This window comes from Arvicanthis niloticus, chromosome 2, assembly GCF_011762505.2.
Source record: "Arvicanthis niloticus isolate mArvNil1 chromosome 2, mArvNil1.pat.X, whole genome shotgun sequence".
Lineage (NCBI taxonomy): Eukaryota > Metazoa > Chordata > Mammalia > Rodentia > Muridae > Arvicanthis > Arvicanthis niloticus.
In genome coordinates, this window is record NC_047659.1 from 66,945,075 (window position 1) to 66,967,513 (window position 22,439).

At 52.7% G+C, this 22,439-nt stretch overlaps 1 protein-coding gene across 3 annotated transcripts in view; it reads right to left on the reverse strand.

Moving 5' to 3' along the window:
- Positions 1-1,641: 1,641 nt before the first annotated feature.
- Cd82 (CD82 molecule) overlaps positions 1,642-22,439 on the reverse strand; it is a 44,027-nt gene continuing 23,229 nt past the window's right edge. For all 3 annotated transcript variants that reach the window (XM_034496200.2, XM_076929315.1, XM_076929316.1), the window contains 8 exons: positions 18,989-19,071; positions 15,046-15,118; positions 11,175-11,299; positions 10,986-11,060; positions 4,345-4,446; positions 3,096-3,296; positions 2,782-2,865; positions 1,642-2,486 (listed from right to left, as the gene is read on the reverse strand). In XM_034496200.2, the coding sequence (XP_034352091.1) occupies positions 2,409-2,486; positions 2,782-2,865; positions 3,096-3,296; positions 4,345-4,446; positions 10,986-11,060; positions 11,175-11,299; positions 15,046-15,118; positions 18,989-19,051 (801 nt within the window). In that variant the 5' untranslated portion in view covers positions 19,052-19,071 and the 3' untranslated portion in view covers positions 1,642-2,408. The remainder of the gene's footprint in view (positions 2,487-2,781; positions 2,866-3,095; positions 3,297-4,344; positions 4,447-10,985; positions 11,061-11,174; positions 11,300-15,045; positions 15,119-18,988; positions 19,072-22,439) is intronic.

Here is a 22,439-nt window from a genome sequence, read left to right on the forward strand (position 1 = left end):
CCAAGAAAATGCGATTGGTGATTGGTGATGTCTGCTGAGGATGTAGCTATGTAGAGTGGTCTAGATATGCTGTATGCATCTGCTACCTAATGGACCACTTAGGCTGCTTATTTCACTCCAGTGCATACTTCCTCAAAGATATATATTTTTCTTGTAATGTTTTATGGTTTCTGTTTGGTTTGTTTGTTTGTTTTTTTTTTTTTTTTTTTTTTTAGACAGTCTCACTATGTAGCCCTAGCTGTCATGGAACTTGTTATGTAGACCAGTCTGGTTTCAAGCTCAGAGATTCTCTTGTCGCTGCCTCTTGAGTGCTGGAATTAAAGGTGTGACACTATGCTTAACTTTATATTTTAATGACACTTTCTAGGGCAGGGAAGGTTATCAATAGAAAAAGCTGGCCAGCATTATTCAGAGACACCAGCCCTGGAACATGGTAAGTGCTCACTTCAGGTCTCAGACAGGGGCTCATGCTGCCTGGCTAAACCCCTGGCTTGAAGAAGGAGGAGGAGGAAGAGAAGGAGGAGACAGAGAGAGAGAGAGAGAGAGAGAGAGAGAGAGAGAGAGAGAGAGAGAGAGAGAGAGAGAGAAGAGAGAGAGGAGAGAGAGAGAGGAGAGAGGAGAGAGAGAGAGAGAGAGAGAGAGAGAGAGAGAGAGAGATCCTAGTGGTTGATATTCTCAGGGAACCCAGGCTTCCCGGGGCCCTAGCCTGGCGCAAGGTGGCATGGTGAACCTAGCAGTGAGCTTATGTGGACGGCCTCTGAGCACAGAAAGTCTCTGACCTTCTGTCCTAGGCCCAGGCTCTCTGGCTGAGTCCTGTTCATTCGTCTTTCTTTGGTTCAGTTTCACAAGATCCTGTTAATCTAAGTCCACTCAACATAGGAATCACTTCCTGGTTTGCACGAATGCAGATTCCTTGTCCCCTCCAGTTCTGCAGCCTCAGCCTCGGCCTTAGCCCCAGCCCCAGCCCCCTTCTGAGCTCTTGAACTCTGGAGTTTGCATCCTCTCAAGTGTCCCCACTGACTGAGAGACTTGGGGCAGGCCAGATACCTCCAGTAAACAGTAACCATTCGTTGCCTGAGCTGCTAAAATGGGGCAGCAGTGCCCCCTGGTGGGTACTGCTGAAGCATCCCCTCCACAGCCTAGAGAGCCACTCATTAGGACGGAAGGGAGGTCTTCCCAGTCCCCCAGGGCCCCACAGGTGAGTGGGAGAAGTTCCCACCGGGCCATCCCTCCTACCCTCCATCTGCTCCTGTGTGGGTGCCTCCTCATCATGTCATTTGGCTCTGCGTTTGTCCAGGCTGAGCGTGCAGAGGCTGTGAGGGATGCTCCATTTAAAAAAGCCCTAACTCTGCACATCCTACCTGCTTTGCTTATTACAAAAAGGTTTCCTTCTGTGAGTCTTAACAGAAACCTGATGTTCCAGAAAGAGGCCACAAGCACCGTGGCTTCCTGGCTCTTTACAGCCCCCTTCCAAGCACCCGTACCCAGGTTTTTAAGGAGGAAGGATAGTGAGTGTCAACTGGTGTCAGCTCTAACACAGGAACCCCACGCCATGCTTTCAGGTTCATCCCATGGCTCCCTCCCATCACCCCTACATCCTCTCCACCCCCATAGTTCAGGGCACCATCTCCTCAGGCTGGATCGTTATAAACCCTCCTTTAATAATTGACTTCAGAGATGAGCGTATGGAACCCCTCTCCCACCCTGTAAGGCACAGCCTCACCCACCCTTAGCCCAGGGAACAGGGGACAGGGGACAGCTGCCAAAAAACACTTGTACAGATCCTCCTCTCATCCAGAAAACTCAGGGTTATGTGCCAGACCTGAGGGACCTATGCCCCTAAGCTGTCAGGTCCCTCACCAAGAAGAGCTCACCAGAGGCTATTGGGGGCAGTCCCCCCAGGCAGCCCCTCAGTTCAGATCCCTGCTGAACTGAGATTAGGGGGAGTGTTCCAAGTGTGTGGAAGAACTGCCTACCCTATCTCCCACAGAGACATGGAAAACCTATGAAGAAAGTGTCACAGTGGGGAAAACCCCTCTAACCTTTCCTGTGGCCTTTCCCTGGGCAGCCATGGGTGCTATGCCCACCCTCCCTGGTTTTTAATACAACATAATATGACTTCAGGGTAGAGACCCAGCTATCCTGTGTACAGTAATACTGGGAGCCATTTCAAGCTGTTAAATTGTCCCAGGCAGTAGGAGGAAGAGCCACAGGATAACCAGGGCCCCATATTGGTGGCAGAAAGGCAAGGAGAAGGGTCCAGGCCCAGAAAGTTCCCAATAAACCTTCCCAGGATGGGCCAGAAGCCTCCGTGGTGGATGGAACACGGCCCATGTGAGAAAAAGCTAGAGAGGCCTTGTGGAAGGCTGAGGGTGGAGACACACAGGACAGTGGGGACGTCAGCAGCCTCAGTACTTGGGGACCTTGCTGTAGTCTTCAGAATGAATGTACCGGCACAAACATATGGACAGGAACAACCCCAGCAGCTGTGAAGAATAGATCCAAGTCAGGATGGCCAACCCAGGTCCCAGAACCCTGCCAACCAGCTTCACACTGAGCTCTAGTCACGACCATCCTGAGGCAGACAGGCAGGCTGCTGAAGAAAGCCCAGAGAGGGACAGTGCCCAATCTGACGTCACACAGCCAGATGGGCTGAGGTCAGAGCAGCTCTAGAAGCACATGGACCACTCAGTTTACAGGAAAGCATCAATGCAAGGGCAGTTGGGGAGTGATGTTCAAGACAGAACCCAGGGGAAGGCTGGATGGGAGAGAGGGACAGACCTCAATGACAGCAACACCGGCACACACGCCCAGAAGGATGCCGAAGTTCTCCTGCAGCCACGCCTGCGCCTTCTCCATGCAGCCCTGTGGAAAGACTCACGTCAGCCACTACGCACAGCTGCAGTGGGCCTGCCCAGGACTGTCTCGTAAGCAGACCCCCTCATGCACCAGTCCATGATGGTGTGAACAGATCGGGAGGAGGAACTAACGAGGGAAGGAGGCCTGAGTGACAGCCCAGGCACATCCAGGAGCTGGAACACCTGGCCCTCTCAGGGTGGTAGAGTCCAGCTCCTGGCTGCTAGCCCCATACATACCTCTGGGTACACAGGCCAATCCTCAGGGTTGTTCTCTCCCTGAGTGCTGTTGTTGGCCTCGCAGAATCCTTTCTTAACAATGAGCTGGTTGTCCTCTTCCTTCATCTTCTCACAGGAGCATGGGTAAGTGGTCTTGGTAGAGTTCATGAGCTGCTCATTCTCTGTCCAGTTGTAGCGGCTAACCCAGCCACAGCACTTCACCTGAGCAGTGGGGACAGGTCGCTTGATCAGCCACTCAGCCCATCCTAAGCAGCCCACCTCTAGGTGGAGATGCAGACTGGCCACTTGTGTGCCCCCTGGGGTGGTAGCTGTGCCCCCTGGGGTGCTGGAGATGCACATGACCCATGGGCTGCTATGCATCAGAAGGGACTTCAAGAGGCCGCTGAAAAACAGTACAGACTACCAACACAGCGGAGAGGCAGAATAGGACGCTGTTAGCATAGGCTGAGTGGAGGAGGCGAGTTCAAATGGAAGCCCAGTCAGCACTTGTGTATGGAATGCATGCAAGGCTGTCTGTCGGGGGCAAAGGCTGAGCACGGGGCTCTGAGATTAGGTGGGTTCAAACCCCAGTTCTGCCACTTCAAGCTGAACTGAGCTTTCCACAAGCAAAAAATAGGAACTAAGGTCCCTAATGGGGTGAGGCAGACAATGTGCCACACGCTTTCAGAGAGCCCAGTCAAGGCCAAGGCTACCTGCCAGTGTTTAGCACCAGCACCTGAGATCTGGGGCAGAGCTTCCTGGTCACCAAAATGAGAAAAGAGACGAGATCAATTCCACTGTTGACAAAGACAAAGACAAAGACAAAAAACAAAAACAAAAACCAACCAAAACTCTATCCAGAGGACAGAAAGGCATTCTGGGATGGAAGTTAACCCAAGTTTCCTTGGGAAATCAAATGAGGGGTGGGGGGAGTGAGCCATCTCCTGTGCCCAAGCTCTCATCTGCAACAGCCAGAAGGGGGCGCTCCAAGCATGTGAGGGAAGCTGAACTCCATGCTATTCCCCCAGCTGGCAAGAGCTCTGACAGAAAGGCAGAAGGGTAGATACCACAGGCTCTGCCCCAGTGAGAGACAGGCAGGCCTCACCTGTTCTGTGACACCAGGAAGGGACAACCTTTCCAGGGCCAATAAACAAGAGGCAGCGCTGTGAGCTCAGGAGCTGTTTCCAAGAGTAACACAGCCACACCATGTCACTGTCACTCAGACCCAAGACTGCAGATGAGCTGTCTCTTCACCAGCAGCCGTCCTCACCTGCGCCTGCACGTAGTCCCAAGCCTCCTCGCGGCTGCTGGTGGCATTGAAGGTGTAGTTCTGAATGATGTCCATCACTGTGTTCCCCATCTCCTGCTTCAGCTGCAGGGGGAGTGCGAGGGTCAGGGCTGGACTTGAACCTGAGACTCAAGGCTGCTCATGCTCACACCCTGCCTCCTCCACCACAGCAATCCCCGGCCATGGCTGCAGAACATCCACCATTCTGGTAATCCCCAGTGCCCATCTGCTCGATGCCAACCCTGTCAGCCATGGCCTGCCCTTCACCAGGCATTTTTCCTTTCAATGTTGAAAAGGCTGCCATGGCCTCCCACAACTTTCAAGAGACATGTCAATGTCCTCTCAGGACTTACAAAGCCCCACAGCATTTGCCCAGGTCTTCCCAGTCCTGATTCCCTGCTCGTTCCTGCTATGTTCCATTACACAAGGCCTCTTGCTGCCTTGTGCTGTCCCTGATGCTCAGAATACTGTTCCCCTGGATTTGAACATGGCTAGCTCCCCTGTCAAACTTCTCCTCAGAAAGGCCTTGTGGCCGCTCTACTGAACAGTGTTTCTCCTACCCCTCTGTCACCTTTCCCTGGCCATCCTTGTCCAGGGCTAAACGATGGCGCCATAGCCCATTCAGTATTTGGGCTTAGGGTCTCTCTTCTCACCTAGGGTGTGGGTGTAGGCTGGGGGCAGCTAGGTGTGGGTACAGATAATAAACACACTTCCCCCATGGTCAGTCATCACAGAGATTGGGCATCAGACCCATCTCCTACGGACAGTGAAAATAAGAGGCAGAGCATGTCCAATTTCTTGCTTTTGTGGAATAAGCTGCAGTCTCTCAGGAAAGCTCTGAGACTGCAGGCAAGCAGCCCAGGAACCCCAACAGGAAGACTCTCAGCCTCAGCCATGTGACCAAGCTGGCCTTCCCTACAGCCAGTGGCACCACATGAAGCTGAGGTCCTTATAACTGTTGGAGGGGGCAGGGTGAAGATCTGTAGGGGCCCTCCATGGCTGCCCTCCCTGGGATTTCACAGTCCATATCCTGACTAGTAGTAGTCCCCACCAGCTAGGGAATCCTGTGCTACCTGGTATGAGGAAGCCAAGGGGTGTGAGACAGGGGAGGGCTTCAGAGAACAGAGGCCATGGCCTCACGACTTCTCACCAAGAGCCAGCTGTGAGGAGGGGGAAGATCTGCAGCTAGCCCCAGAGCGAAGTGAGACTCACAAAGGTGGGAACATGGCCTCCAAGGCAGTTCCTGCTGACCTCCCTCTAACACACAGCCCAGACAAGCTGGATGCCATCACCTGCTTGATGAGATCCATGAGAGAGAGAACCAGAAAGGTCACTGTGTATATGAAGGCCACATACTCGCCTCTCCTCCTGACATAACCATGTTCTCCAGATTCAGGATGCTCTTCACCAGCCTCCCAAGGGAGCCTCTTCTAGCTGGGCCAATCTGGGCTCCTAGCTACTTCCCTGCTTGGCCTGGGGAAACAGCCCAGACCTCTTAGGCCAATAAAGCTCTTAGCATCATCTTCAAGAATCCTCGTGGGCTTGGGAATGGCTCAGATAGTACAGAACTTGCCTAGGGCAGCTTGGGGTCAGTCTCTAGCATTGCATACACTGGGTGTGGCGGCACACACCTCACGACTCAGCAGGTGAAAGGAAGGTGAAAAGTTCAATGTCATCTCTGACTATAGAGGCATCATGAGACCAGCCTAGATAGACTACATGAGACCCTACTGAAAAAAAAAAACCAAAAACACCCAAGCCAACAAAAGCCAGGCAAAGATAAAGCAAAGAAAAAGCATCGTAGAATTCTACAGCTTCCAGATCTTTCCAATCTACAGCTCAGCAGTGGCTGACTTTCACAGAATGCTCTTACTGAGATATTTCAACTGACCCTTCCACCTGACCTGTGGCCCACGGACTGGCCCTGTTCCCTCACCACAGGTCCAGAGAGGCTTGTGAACTAAGCCAAGCCACACAGCCATGTGCAAGAACTGAAGTTTGGACTTGAGTTTGTCTGCTCCCAGAACCCAGACTTCCATCCACCTGCAAAGCTCCATCAGTGTTCAACCAATGCCCATCAGAAGAATTTTAACTGGGGCCAGAGAAGCTCCTGTGGTTTGCACACCCCACAAGTGGGCTGTGTGCCTGCAGGTCTTGGGTCTGGCTGTCCTGACTATCTATCTGGACCTATCTGGGCCTAGCTTCGTCTCCAGTAAGCTGGTAATTCCCAGGCCTTGAAGACACATCTCCCCCTCACTTCCACATCCGCCCCTGGTAGTAGGTCCCCCTTTTGTAGTCACAGGGTTCTGTATTTTCCCAGTGTGGTTGTCATGGCAGCCGGACTTCCCTACCTCCTCCACAACCCTGTCACAGATACCAACAAGTGACAGAGGCTCTGGGTGATTTCCACCAAGGTGGGTAGTTTCCATGGAAATCACTCTGCATCCTGTAGTCCAGGATGTGGCTGACACGGCTGGGGTCAGAGGCCCAGGCTGTTACCTGGCTGTTACCTTGTCTGTGGGCCTCTGTGTTAGTGTAATGGGTTGACAGAATGTTCTTTGTCCTCTTGGTCAGTCCCTGGGATGGTGTCAGCCCCACCACCCTCTCAAACTTGTCAAATTATCCCTCCTAAAGAGACCTCAAAGGGCAATGTCCCTGGTTTACATCTTCCCAAGGCATCAGACCAACCAGAGGCCATCTAAGAGTCAGAGCCCATTGAGTCCACAGGTCCTCCATTTCTTAGGAGAGCAAGCCTCCTGGTCACACAGCCAGCCAGCAACAGATCCCAGGATCCTGGAGGCCTCCTCCTGGTCAGTCCCCACCTCACTAGGGACTGTCCTCCCCCAAAGCCTACACTTATTTTCCCCGGTTGAATGCTGTTTCAGAGTGTAAACGGCCCAGGACCTTCAAGGGCAGCCCAGCACCCAACTTAAAGACTCTTTCCCACACTTTGCCGTCCTTTCTTTAAAGGCTTCCTGTCATGGGGAGTGCAGAACCCCACAAAAGCATGCCACAGGGTGAGGTCTTTCAATGCAAGCAGCTCCCACAGCTTAGTCCCCACTGTCTCATTGGTATTGGTCCCCTTAAGTCCTAGCTTGGACTACACGGGAGCAATTAAGTCCTTTCCTGGGCCAGGATCACTGATGCACTCTGCCCTCCTGTCCGCAGTCCCTCGGCAGGTTCTGCAGGACAGTGCTTCTCTAAAGTGTCAGAATAGCCAAGCACTGCTCCCTGGGGTCCCACTCAAGATGCTGCCTGGTGCTCCTCTAAGGGCTTTCTAGGAATGAGGCCCTTGGCTTGGGGCCATGGGCAGGGCCTGTCACCTCTCATCACCACCCTAAGTGATTCTAGAAGCCCACTGCTGAACAGGAGTGTGTCATGTTCCCAGCCACCACAGGCTGACAGTAAGTTTGCTTGCCTGTGCAGAGCCAGACTCTAGGACTCTTGGCTCCCTGGAGAGACTCCACCCACATTTCTATGACCCTGGGCAACCAACAGCCAGCTGCCTTCTCCCTTCACAGCTGGGAAGAAAGGGCCATCTGTTCTATGACTGAGACATTCCCTCCCAAAAGAGCAGACCACTCACAGGGCAGGTTTTGTCTCTGGAAACCTGGCCTACCACCTCTGCCACACAGGCCTGAGCACACTCATGATTTCAGGCCTTAACATTGTCTCTGGAGCAATCTGCCCTCCCCCTACCCCCACAGGAAACCCTTCCACTGTAGGTTGTAGTTCCAGGCCCTGGACTCCAACCCAATCCAGCTTCTTAATACCTCTGTACATGTTGATAGGAAACTAGCACATGGCTGTCATTCTGCAGCCAAACCAGCCTGTCACCAGAGAAGCAGGAGACCTCATTTCTTTCCTGGTCCCTCACTCTCTGCTGCCCTAGAAAGGATCAGCAGAGTCCTTCCTAGACATCTACGCAGCTCAGAGGTGTGCATGACTTCACCCAAGCCACATGGCAGCCAGCATCAGAGCTTGCCAAGGAGCAGGACCCCTGAATGCCAGACCTGGTCTCTGCTCCTGACACTGGCTGGGTAAACGTACAGCAGCCAGCAGCTACTGGATGATGACTGTACCCCGAGTCCCTGTGACTGCACCCTGAGTCCTGCTCACTCAGCCTGGCCTATCCTAACTCTGACCATGGTGGGTGTGGCTACCCATTGTGCTTACCTGTTCACCCAGGCCTAGCAAAGTCTCCATAGCAGCGATGCCACGGCCACGATGCCTGCTGACCAGCAAAGGGCTCTGGGCCTTGCACCCTCTACCTTATGACTGACCACACGGCACTGGGAGGAGACCTTTGGTGGTTCTGATGCCTAGAAGCATTCAGATCTTAGAGATGGGCTGGGAAGGCTGAGGATGTGGCTTGGTGACTCAGTGCTTTCCTGGCACACAGAGAGCCCTGGGTCTCATCCCCAGACTGAATAAAACTTGGGCCTGGGGAGTGAGGGGTGGTAATGACTGTACTCCTAGCACTTGGGAGGGGGCAGTATGGAGTATCCTAAATTCAAGATCAAAAATCCTTGGTGACATAACTACAAGGCCAGCCTGGAGTACATGAAGCCTGGTCTCAGAACAATCAGAAAAGGTTGGTGACATCACAGCCCAGAAGGGTGTGGGGTGTGATTAAACGCACTGACTTTCCCAGGGACTCTGTCTATGGGGCACAGGAGGCCTGATGTCCTGCTAGTGGGTCACACAATCACTGAGTGGCTGCAGCTGCTGTCTCAGAAGACATTTCTGCTAGAGAGACACATAAGGGAGTGTGGCCTGAAACATCACTCCACAGAAGAGGAAGCTGAGGCAGAAAGAGACTGCCTCCCCGCAGTCTCAGAACCAGTTCTGAGTGGGCCTTTGAGGAGACACCAGCCATCTTCTAGAAGGTCTCCTCCTCTGCCCTGAGAAACACTGCCCGGCCCCGCCCCTTCTCCAAGCTGTGCCTGTCCGCAGGAATAAACATCACCAAGGGATGTTTAGTCTTCTGCTGTGATTTACAAAGTGCCTGGGGGTGGTGGGTTATGTTTCTTCCAACTCAGGTGTGAAGGGACAAAACCACACTCAGCATAGGGGATCCCTCATCCTGTGCAGGAAGGAGTGGGGTGTGCAGCCTGAGGTTGTTGGGCGACAGAGGAAGCCCTGTGGGGCACACAGCACAGGAAAGGGTAAAAGCCTGACTCTTCAGCCAGTCCTGATCAGGGGCTGGAGGCACCAGAGGCTGGACTCCTGAGCTCCTACCACAGATGAGCGGCAGCAAGCAGGAAGCCCCTGGGGAAGTCACCTGAGGCTGCTGAATGTGTCACTATGGCCAAACTCACTTGGCTCTGTTTCTTGGATGGAAAATGTAAATCTAAAACAGGTTATGTTCAAGCTTGGCCCCTGATACGGGGTTGATGCCATCCCAGAGGGTGCCGTTGTCCTCACCCAGGGATGGTGGCTCTACTAGGGGTGGGGTGGGAGTGGCTCAGACCCCCTACGAAGGCCACCAGCTTCCTACCTAAGACATTGCAATGTACCCCTACTGAGTCCCCAGAAAAGCCACAAGGGAGAAATGAGTACCTGACCCTACACCCTGCTAGGTAAGGAGTTTCCCTACCCTAACCACCAGCTTCCTGCCTGACATCCAGGCGAGCTTCCTTTAATCTAGTGACTCCACCATTTCCTCTTTCGCCTTGGCCACCTGGAGGCTCAGGGCTCAGATCAGCCCTCAGCTGTTATGGTTCAGCTATCATGGCGGCTCTGCTCCTGGTGCAGGATCTCTTCTCATTTTGATTGCAACCGCCCTATGTTCATGATGGGAGCTAGCCCAGCTCACCTGGACAACAGGCTAGGTGTGCATTACAAACCAAAGCAGACTGAGGTAAGGAATCACTACAGCGAATGTTTTGTCAGCATAACCATTAAACCAGGATGCCTGGGTTCTCATCCTGCCTCTGCTGTTCACTGGCTGTGAGAACATGAGGAGCTGTTTAACCTCTCTGTACTTCAGAGCCCACATCTGAAAATGAGATTCCTCCCCTCTCCAATCTCCTGCATGGTTTCAAGAAATGACCAGACTTGGTGTGTGGCTAGCACAGAACAGTCTGACTTCCACCTAGAGAGCTGAACATTTCTTTGCTTACAAAGGACTAATATCTGTGTCTTCAGATTCTTCCCTGGGCTCATCGGTGGCATACTGGTAGCATTTGACACACACTCAAGAGCTTTAATGACAAAAAAATGCCTCACATGTATCAGCTGCTCACCTAGTCATGTACTGGTGGTTCTCAGAGTCCTTGTTTACTGAGGGTAAGGCAGGCTCAGAGAGGGAAGTGGTCAGTCTAAGGCCACACAGTAATCTGATTTCCATCTCAAGCTCTAGCCCTCTCTTTACTGATCCTACTTTCCATTACAAGTGCCACCCCCCACCCCAGGGGCAGAGGGCCAACCCTACCTGCCCCACACTAGGGGAGACAAGTCTGGCTGGCCACTCTCAGCACCTTGGACACCTTGATGCCCTTGTGCAGGGGGCTTTTCATGGCCTCCTGGGCCATCTGTGACAACTGAATGGCTTCCTGCCTGCCCCGAGGTACCTGCCTCAGCAGACCTCATCAGCGGGACGCAGGAAGAAGAGTGCTTACCTTGTCGGCATTGAAGTAGAAGAGGACGCCTACGGTCACCTGTGCGATGAGGATCAGCAGAAGGAAGACGAAGTACTGGGGACAGAGGTGCAGAGTCAGATATGGGCCGTGGGTGTCTGCCCCCCATTCCTGGGAAGAACTCCCTACCCTGGGGATCTGGGCCAGCAGAGGTTCAGGGCCCTGACTCACCAGACCCAGCAGGCAGCGGACCTCATTGACAGCACCGATACAGCCCAGGAAGCCCATCACCATGGTGATGGCGCCCACACCGATGAAGACGTATGCCCCCACCTGCAGTGAGCTGGATGAGGTTTCTAAAGGAGAAGGGCATGTGCCCAGTGAGGTGTGAACCACAGGACAGAGGCAGTCTGGGTTTAGGTCTACTGTCTGACTCCCCAGAGGTGAGGTTGGGGTAGCCATGTTCCTACCCTGTCCCCATCCTGGGTGCTCCACTCGCATCCAGCCGAGGGCTCTTATTTCTCCTTTTGTTCTCTACACCTCACATCTGACTTTCCCTGACTGGATGCAGAGGGTGGGCCTGGGTTCTATTTCCTAGGAGCCCTGTAAGCCAGGCCTGACATCAGGAGGAGGGTGTGGGTCAGGAAGCAGACACCACAGAGGTTCTGTTGAGGACCTACAGGTGCCCATGCTGGCTAGGACATGGGTGGGGTGAGGCTACAGGGTAGGAAAACGTCAGCTGGTGCAGGGTCTGGCGTGCTTTTAGGTAGCAGAAGCTACATCAAGTGCAAAGGCAAGAGGGAGGAAAGTCTGGAAGGCTGAGCCTGTGGGGGAAATGGTGACCCACTAGAGAATGGCACTGGGGGTGTGGGGACACTGGGGGTCTGGGTAGACCTCATAAGGGAAGGTGGGGTCTGTGGTCAGAAGGTGGAGTGCAATGGTAAGAGAGGACTTTGTGTCTTGTATTGTTTTTTGAGATGGAGTCTTTCTTATGTAGCCCTGGCTATCCTGGAACTCGCCATGTAGACCAGGCTGGCCTCCCAACTCACAGAGCTCAGTTTGCCTCTGCTGGGATTAAAGGTGTGCCACCATGCTCACCAACAGGGGGACTCTTCTGTTTGTTTTGTTTTCTGTTTGAGAGAATGTCTTACTAGAGCCTAGGCTAGCTTAAACTGATCATTCTAGTGCTGGCATGCACTAGAACTTCTCAGAGATCCAGTTCTCACAGGGCCTTTCAGGCCAAGCTCTGCTGGAGGGAAAGTGAATCCTTCATATGTTCTCCCAGGGCAGAGGCAAGCCAAGGCCAACTCGGGCCCTCCAGCAGGGATGACACAGGCCTGCTTGGTCATTCTCACTGTTTGCTCACTAAGATCGTAACTGTGGGGTGGGGTGAGGTAGGGTGGGCTGTGTCCTTGGATAGACACAGAAGGGAGGTGGGTGGCAGGAGGCCCTGTTCCAGAACTCAGGGAGACTGAGGCCCACCGTCCTTGCGGCCAGACTCTCGGGCACTTTACCACTCTGCTTAGAGCCTCCCAGAAGCTTGGGAAAGTGCCCTGGGCTGAGTCCTGGAGCTGAGCTCCTCACACTGGCCTCACATTCTGGGGGTAAGAGAGATAACGTGAGGCCAGACACTTTGGTCTGGGCTCCAGAAGACAGACTGGCTAGGATAAAATGGGTGCCATATACCAGCCCTGAGCAAGGCCCTTAGACTAAAGCCTTTTGCACACACCGGCATTCTCTGAATTCATATCTGACTCTCCCTATGAGCTTTCTGGAGGATTAGGGAGGCTGTGATGCAGGAAGCCTGCCTGTGAGACCCCACGACCTACTGTCCCCACTCAGCCTGAATCCGTCACTGACTAGTGCCTGTCCTACGGTGTCCCCTGCACTGTCCACAGCAGCAGACTGCCTGACTCAGCCAGCAGGGGAACCAGGAGGTAGAAAGCAGGCCATAGGAACTGAAGGGACCCCAGTCAGGTGACCAAGCTCTACCAGCCTGCCACAACCAGTGGCAAGCCACTTCCTCCTTCCTTCTCTGGAAAATGGGACTTTGTGCAGTGTCTCACAGTCAAAGGGATCAAACTGCATGTACTACACAATTCACCCAGAGCAGTCCTAAACGCTTCACTCAAAAATGAGAGATTCTCTCTGGTATGCTTGTTTGAGACAGGGTCTCATGTAGCTCAGGCTAGCCTCAAATTTTCTCTGTAGCAGAGGATAGTCTTGAACTTCTGGTCCTCTTGCCTCTAACTCCCAAATAGCTGAGATTACAGGTGTGTAACCTTTGTGCCTCACACCACAGTGAGACTCTGTGGTCTCAGTCTCATGTGGTACACTGGGTCATTCCTATTTTGTAGGTGAAGCAGTACAGAGAGGTCAAGTAACTTGCTGAGGACCACACAGCTGGCAGGCAGCAGACCTGTGATGACTGACACCCCTCCCCAAAACTCCCAGACCCAGAGCTTCCTCTTAATCAAGCCTGTCTGCTTTCTCTTCTGAAGATCCCACCATGAGGGGCACAGGAGTCACGTGGTGCAAGGGCCAGGACTTGGACTCCCGTCTCCCCCCTTACCTTCTGTGTGCCCTCAGGCAGTTTACCCTATCTCCTTATGCCTAAGTTTTCTCCTCTGTAAGGGGGATGATGATGGAGGGAAGAGTGGAGCTCAGTACCAGGGACTCCCAAGGTGCCTAGGTAAGGGGCAGTTAGGGCATACCGCAAGCCAGGAGCCCTGGGTCCCACTCTGACTCTCCCTTGCAAACAGCACCTTCAGCCTCAGTTTTCCAAGTGTCCGGGGAAGGTTCTTTTCTTTATATTATGTCCTAGATTTTTGTTTTGCTTTTATGAAATCAAGTTTCACCCTATAGCCCACACTGGTCTAGGTATCATAGCAGTTCACTTGCTCCAGCCTCAGGGACCCATGTTTCTGGGCCCTGGCTGCCTGGGAGCCCCTAGAGGCTGCTGTAAACAACCCCTGTAGGTGGGTGTGTGATGGGTGTGACCTGGGCCTGGAATTTACAGAGCTGCTGAGAATCAGAGCCCTTAAAGCTTGCCTGCACAGGGCAGGGTACAGGCAGGAATGAGGTGGCCGGAACTTTGCACCCTGGCGCGGTGCCTGCTGGATGTCGGCTGGACCCATCAAGCCAGAGCCAGTTCTAAGGAGGGCTTGTCCCTGTTTGAGGGTACTGGAGTGTCAGGGTGGGCACAGAAAACCCACCCAACCCTGACCCAGACACTGAGAGCTCACGGCAGGGTCATCCCTGCTTTATACCCCCTGGAGCCTGGCCCTGAGGACCCTGGACAACAGCTGTAGACTCTTCTCTCTATGTCCCAGCCAGGTTCTGTCTTATTTAAATCAAGCAGCTGTCAGAATGGCCAGAGTCCAATCCAGCTGCTTGGGACAGCTGCTGGAAATGAAGAGGACCAGGGCCTGCCACTCACTGGGGAATGGCTGGCACAGAGTGCTCCTGGCATGTTACTGCACTCCTCCCCGCCCAGAACTGGGATGGGAGGCCCGTCATGAGGGAGGGCCTCCTAAGGGGGGAGGCAAGGAGGTTAGCCCCTGTGCCCTCAGTCAGACCACGCTGGTCACCTCTTCTTCTGAAGAACAGAAGAGGTCTTGAATGGAAGCTCACCCCACCCTGTGCTGCATCCAGGACTAGACCGCCTGGGATTGGGTCTTGCAAATCACTGTTCAGGAACGGTGGGAACTTCAACCAGTGTCTCAACGACTCTGTTCCTTCACTGGTACAACAGGAACAGAACAGGGCTACTGGGATCAGGGCCCGATGTGCACCTGACTGACCATCATCCCTGGCTCCCTTTTATGGCTCTCTGAAGTGGAAAGCGATCGAAACCTGCATTTCACTGGGCACTCCAATATGGGAACAGAGGATGTGAGACACTTTTCTGAGGGTGAAGAGAATGAGTCCCTCCACCCCCAGCCCAGTCACCCAAGGATCTGCAGACAATGGTGGCTTTGTCTCTGAGCAGGAATTTGTCCTGGAACCCTGGCAAGGGCCCCCTGTGCAGCAGCCAGCAACAGGAGCTGGCCATGTCCCTCCCCTCAAAAGTAGGCTGTCTATGGGACAGGGGGTGCCTTACGTAGGACGGAAATGAAGCTGCTCTTGTCTGCAAGAATCCACACCCCAAAGCCCAGGATCACAGCACCCAGGATCTGCAAGAAAAGAGACAGTCAGAGGAAGCCCAGAGACAGGTGGCTCAGAAAGCTGCCCAAGTCCCAAGCAACAGAGGGAAGGGTGGGAGGACATAGGTGTTACCTCCATCCTGAGAATGTCCAGGGAACCCCCTCTGCCACACACACACACACACACACACACACACACACACTTACTGCCCCCACTGGTACCCTTTTTCCTGTGGACTGAAGTTTCTAGAAAAAAAAAAAAAAAAAAAGCCACACAGGGCTGAAGTGCCTCTAAGTTTAATTAAGCCATGAGAACCTGTGGTTGTGGAGAGTTGGGATGTTGCAGGCTGAGAGTAAATTACTGTGTTGTCTTTAGACCTCTAAGTAGCCCTTTATTGCATACTTTGTGTGTGACCTAACATTCTTGTGACTTTTAGGAAAATCTCTTTGGAACATATAAAGACTTAGCTTCCGCCAACCCAAACACTAAGAATGTCATCAGATAGCATCTGAGGCCTACAACAAAGATCCCCACCCTGATTTACTATAATCCACCTACCAGATGTTTCTACCAATGTATTTGAAAAGTTTCTTGAGATTGCCTCATGTCTGCTGGTCCAGACCCCCTGCCTCCCCTCCCCACTACCAATCAGCACCCTGAAAGTTCTATGCATAGAAGCCTCTGAATACCAAACCTGGACTGACCTTGGGCACTGTGGCTTTCCAACCTCAAAGCACTTGAAGAAGATGTTTTAGAATGTGAGGGAAGAGATGGATGGGAACAAAGTTTGGACACGTGTCCTAGTTAGCACTGTCAACATGACACAGCCTAGACTCATCAGAAAGAAAAGCTCTATTGGAAGAACTGCCTACATCAGATTGGTTTGTGGTCACACAGGGGAGGCTGTCTTGGTTGTTAACTGTTTCAGGAGAGCTCTGCCCACTGTGGGCAGCCCCATTCCTCAGGCAGAGTATAAGAAAGCTAGCATGGTCTATCAGTGAGCTCACAGTAGCATTCCTCTATGGCTTCTGCTTCTGGTTCTTGCCTTGAGTTTGTACCTCGGATTCCTTCAGTGATGGACTGTGACCTCAAAGTGTCAGGTTATAGAACCCTGTCCTCTCCTGAGTTGCTTTTGGTTTGGTCATAGTGTGTATTAGCAAACTCAAACCCTAGCCCAATGTGCCCATGCATAATTGCAATATGGCCACTGTATGTATAGCGTTTCCCATGTCAAGCATCAAGCATGAAGGGACATCTGGGGGTGATTTTAAGTGTAGGGGTGGCTGGGGTCACTGTGTGCATGTGCCACATAGTGACCACAGCTGCTCATCTGGATCTACCAGTCTTTTGCTGTGAACATTCTAGAAAACTTCTGTATCAGGTCAGAATTTGCTTTTTATATCATTAATTGAAGAAATAAAAATACTTGGGGTTTTAACACTATGCTTAAAGTTATGATTTTCTTTGCCCTTTTACTACAAACAAACAAACAAACAAACAACCCTCCTGAGGGGTTGGGAAGATGGATCAGAGGGTGGGTGAGCTTGTTCTGTAAGGTGAGGACCTGAGTTCAAATCCTCAGCATACACATAAAAATCTTGCTGCAACCCCAGCATTTGGAGGCGGCAGCACAGGAGAAACTAAGCTTTTGACGAAGTTAGAGACCCTCTCTCCCCAGCTACCTGTGACCACAGCCTGGCTGACCCTTTCCTTTTGACCCAGTCCTTTGTGGTTAGGACTAGGCACTCCAACCAAGCCCAACCCCAGCCTCACCCCTACACTTTCAGTCCCCTCTGGATGTCCCCTTGTAATGCTTGACACTGGACATGGGAATGCTGTACACACGCCATATTGCAGTAGGTAGGGGGTAGTGAGCAACAGCGGTCAGCAATTTGGAGATGTTTTTACCTGTCCTGGGTGGAAGTCACCAGCATAGAACCCTGCAGCCCTGTGCTGGTGACGGAATGAATAAGAGCTGTCTCCACCTGCTTCTCCTCCCTGGCCTCTGGTTACCAGTCAGCTTAGAGAAACACAGGGGAGATACCCAGGCCAAGCCATCTGTGGGTCGGGTGGCTGGAAACGCTGAGGGTTCCTCCAGGTGGAAAGTTAGGCATGGCGGTTGTAGCTACTGAGGCTCATTAAAGGCCTTCTCTACGGTTCCTCACAGCTCAGCCCCAATGACATGAGAAAGTCCATGGGTTTTTACAGGCTTTAATGTCATGGTGGATGGTGGTTGGATCTGGATGTGCACCCCTCCCCCAAACTCAGGGTAGACCTGAGTTAAATAGGGAGGGAGAGAGGGGGGAGGGGCTGGGGAAGAATGCTTAATTGGCTCTGCCCTCTGGCCTTCAGATACCTCATTAGTATGTAAATCTCTCTAGGGCCTGAGGCCAGTTCCTCCTGACTGATGGCCATAGACCTCTCTGTGGGAGTGGTTGTGGAGGGCTGAAGCTTAAAGAAAAGAACCAGGGCTCCTGCTGTCCAATAAGGGTCCGGGGTTCCAAGCTCATGCTCGACCAAGAACCCAGCTGCTTCTCACAGCCCACCGCCCCACAACCATCCACCCTTTTCTCCTTTCTGCTAGCTCATGGCCCTTTTCCATTATATTTTCCAAACTGCAGAGAAGGTTCTGCCACCTCACCAAGCATGAACCCTGACTCCTTTTTCTAGTTTCCAAGGCCTGGGATATGGCAATAGCATGCTGGACTTAACCTGCAGTCCCTTTAACTGGGCCTTAGCCCAGGAGCCTAGGGTCCACCTGCTCTGTCTACCTGGGAAGTTGTTCCCTAGAAGCCAGAGAGGAGGGATCCACCTGCCAGACATGCTCTGTGTGCTCAGTACAGATGGGTTCTGAGGCTGATGCCCTCATTGCAGGGCCTCGGGCCTGGTGGAACCAGCATGCTGGTCCTAGGTCCTTGCAGAGACCTAGAGTGGGTCATGCCAGGACAGTCCACCTGTGTGTGCATAATGTGTGCATACATATATGAATGTGTATCATGAACACTTCTGTAAGTACCATGTTCTGGACTAAAGTTTTGAAAGGGAATTTAAAATGATTCTTTTCAAATGTTCCAAGTTCCTATAATCCTATGCACTTATAATGTAAAACTTCCCCCTATAAAGAACTCATTTATACTTCAGAGAAACCCTGGCACATGCAGTGAGAGGATTATCCCTTGCCTCTCGAAGATACTCGTGTCTAGACACTATAAAACATGAAACTCGGTCGTGGCAGGTACCTACTATATAATCTATGTCTTAAAACTCTTGAGGTTGACTCAGTACAGAGAAGCCACAGCCCTAATAGCATTCTGGGGCAATGGAAGCCCATTTAGTCTGCTCACACCCCTACCACATATAGGCATACACACACACAGGCACACACTCATGTGCACACACTCATGTATACATGAGCACACCAGGGGTTTGGCAACACCAGGGCAGGACTGTCAATTCCAAGCCAGAGGGGAAGCCTGGGGCCCCAGGAAAACCAGCTCCAGATGTGTCACGGAGCTCACATCTGGGCAGGCCTGGGGGAGGGGAGACTTAATGAGTTTGCAAGGGGTTGTAGGTGAAGAATGTCCCCTGTGGCCTCTGAGAGTTCAAGGTGGGGTGTTGAGGGCCTGTTCAAACTGAACTGTAATAGGCAACGGGCAGAGGGTGTGGTGAGGAGAGGAACAAAGCAGACACACTGAGGGGCTGTCTTCTGCCACCCTGCCTTAGAGAGAGGGACGAGTGGGGTCCACCCCCAGCCCAGGCAGAGGGCTTTGGGGAGGAACTTTTGCTTTGTCAGAGAACCTGCTGGGAGAGGTGACTCCATTCCACTGTCCCTGATCCTTTTAGGGACTGTGGCAGCCACAGCTAGAGAGGCTGGAGCCCTGGGGGGTCTGCATACTTACAAAGAACAGCAAGTTGAAGAGGAAGAGAAAGTACTTGGTGACTTTGACGCAGCCTGACCCCATCCTGTAGGTCCTGGAGCTCCCTGGGGAGACAGGGAAGGGGAACAGATGAGGGAGCCAGGCTAGGGACTGGCAGAGGCACAGCAGGGCAGACAGCCAGGGCCATGGTCCCCAGTCATCTCAGCACATTCACAAGGAGCAGCTAGCACTGTGCCTACTTTACATGGTGCTGAGGCACAGGGAGGTTGGATGCCTAGCCCAAAGTCACACAGCTAGGAGGTGTGATTTTCTGGTCCAGAGAGATGTTACTACACAGAGCAGGAAGACCTTTACCTCCATAATACCAGGTTCAAGGACTCACACGGGAGACAATGGCAGAAGTTACAGGGCCAAGAAATCCAGGAGTGGCTGGCCAGACTGAGGCTGGGGCTGGCTCCCCAGCTTGTGCACTTCTCTAGGACCAGGCTGGGATGTTTGGGGATGCTGATGCTGGACAGGTCTTGGCTTCTCACAAAGGGAGTAAATATACATCACAGAGTATCCGACAAATGCAGAGAAACACAAACATCAGTCATACAATCTTACTCCTGTTGCCCCATAGCAACTGCCACCATCTTAAACAGCTACTTCCTGTGTGTGCTCTGCAGCAAAACTGTGTTCATGCCAGGGAGGAGGTTCTGCCTAATCTCTGCAGGACAGCATTCATCCAAAACACAAAAGCACAATCTTCGATGTCTCTTAGGAGTCTATCCTATTGAGCAGCACCTATGCATATTTGGGGGATATACATTCCTCCCCAAAATTCAGTGTAGGTAGCATTTTTAGAATTTGGTTGGGGGAGGTTTGCGGATCCCAGGAAGATCGAGAGTTCCCTTGATGCCTCATTGCAACCCCTAGCCCATGATGTGGTTGACAGTCTACACTGGGATGCCCAGGTTGCTGCCTAGTATTCACAATGGCTACCCTGACCCAAGTCATGCTTCTGAAGTGACAGAAGCCAGTGTGAGGCACCATGCTCCTCCACAGCAAAGCCCCCCAACTCCCTGGGAGCTAGAGGGCTCATCTAGAGGCAGGAAGTTGGCTTCCCTCTCCTCCCCGAGGTCAGACAGGACACATGGGATGCAGGGAGCCAGAGCTAAGCAGCTGGGCAAGGACAGCTGGGCTGGGACAGCTGCATGGGTAGAGCCAGGCTAGGGTGTGGGGCAGTGTAGGCCCCGACCGACCGACCCTGTTCCTGCAGTTCTGGGGAGGGAGAGGAGGGGGACCCAGGGTAGAAGGAAAGAGGGTGTGGAGGCTGCTCATAATCTTTCTCCTCAGAATCTCCATGTGCACACATAGGTCCCCCACTCTTTTCTGGACATGTTCCCACTCTACCCTCTACTCTACCCTTGCTGAGTGGAGCCCCACTTCTTCTCTGCACACTTACAGAGACTGGAGATGGGACTGGTCTAAGAGAAAGGCATGTGGTCTCCCAAGAGACCCCCCTCAGCCTTGTGACAGCTCTGTTAACAGAAGGTTTAGATGCCCCTCTGAAAGGACAGCTTTGGGCACAACTTGAAGCAATGCCATCCAAGGAAAGGCTGCTTGAGGGTGGTGATCTCCCATCTCAGGGGGCACAGACACAGTGGAAATGAATGCTCACAGGGACTTAGGGACTATAGTGAAGATGAGAGGAAATGGCTGTTCCATCGACTGAGATGTCAGGCCCGGGTGTGAGAACTGCAGAGGAGCAGGAACCTTCCATTGTGAGGCACTTCTGGTCTCAGCAGCTCCCACACAGACTCCGCAAGAGGAAAAACAAACTTTGCACGCTTCAGAGAGCTGGAGTCTGAGATGCCACAGCCCAGGCCTGGCCCAGGGAAAGTCTGCCCAGACACTACAAGGGCAGTTATTGTTTCTCCTCCCCCGGGCCTCCCAGGACAGCCTGCCACCTCCACAAACATGCTATAAACTGCAGGATAAACGTCCAAGAGGAAAGCTAGCTCCCAGAGCAAGGAGCTGCTCTCGTGTATGAGGGAACTGCTTTGCTCAGGCCTGTCTGTGTTTCTTTCCCAGCACATTCCTAGGAATAGCTGGGCCCAGGCAGGCCAGAGACATTCCTTCCTTCACAGGAAAAATGTAACTAATTGTGTCCAGAAAGCTAAGTGTCATGAGCTGGTAACCACTGCCTATTAGGACACTCCTGGGGGGCACCCCTGAGGCAGGCCTGGGGTGCAATTCTGGAGTTTAGATCTTCTTCTGTACTGTTTGGCTCTCACATTGTGTAGGTAGGTGGGGTATCCTGGACAGACTTCCAGGGAGTAAGAGTGAGATCCAAACAACGGGGCCTGCTAAGGGACAGGCGTGGTCACAGTAAATAGCACCTGCTATGGACAGCCACCCTCAGTTCTCATGCCCTTTAATCCTCACAACAGGCCCTGGAGGGCCTGGGTCAGGCAAGCTGTGACTGGCCCAATGCCCAGGACTGAGTGAGAACTGAGCTCCTCCCACCCAGAAGTGCTCCCTTGGGGAGGAGCTCACAGAAGAATTAGTTCTCACACTCAAAGCATTCACCTGCCTCTACCTCTGGGCATTAAAGGTGTATGTCTATACAGCAATTTCCAAGCTAGCCAGAACTGCATCCTTCCCCCCAAACAACCAAAATAAAAACAAGAACACTACAAAACAAAACCAAAAAAACAATACAGAGTTTCACGTGTGACAGACTTTATACAAGCAAAGACTGCAATGGGTGGGCAGCTGGGCAGCTGGGCTAATAGCAGTGACCACCATGATAGTGGCAAGCCTGGCTAAGAACTGCCCTGTGCCCTGTTAGCCCACTGTGGGACCACATCACCATAGGAAGCTCTCTCTAGACCTTGGCAGAGCTGGGACAAAAACTCTGGCACTTTTGAGCTCCATGCAGAATAGAAAGCTGTGGGGCCCCGAGAGCCTCCTCCCTCTCCAAACATTCACCCAGAGGAGATGGCCTCCACACTCAGGTGCCTGCTTCTGCCACCCACCACGTGGGCATATTTGCTTGGCCTCTTTTTCAATGGTTCTACCTCTGCCTTTAGAGATGGTCCATGTCTGACTGCTCCCTACGGGAGACAAGTGATCATCCAGGTGGTGATAGATGGTGAGGGTCCAGGGTTGCTGTTTGAAGGAGCTCTGGCTGGGAGACCAGGAGGAGACCTCATGTTTAGAAGCACAGGACCACCCCAGGCAGGAGGCTGGCTGGTATTCCCCAGTACTGAGGCCTTAAAAACTGTGGCTGGCCTCTTGGGTACTCACCCAGATCCTATCACACACTGGGCTAAGTCTTTCAGCTCTCTTCAAATAAACTGAGACACAAAGGAGTAAAGAACAGACACAAAGGTCTCCAAGAACAGACAGGCAAGGACAGAATTCACTTTGGAGGCAGTGGGTTCCTATCCTGAAAGAAAAGCCAGGCAGTACCTGACTGGCAGGC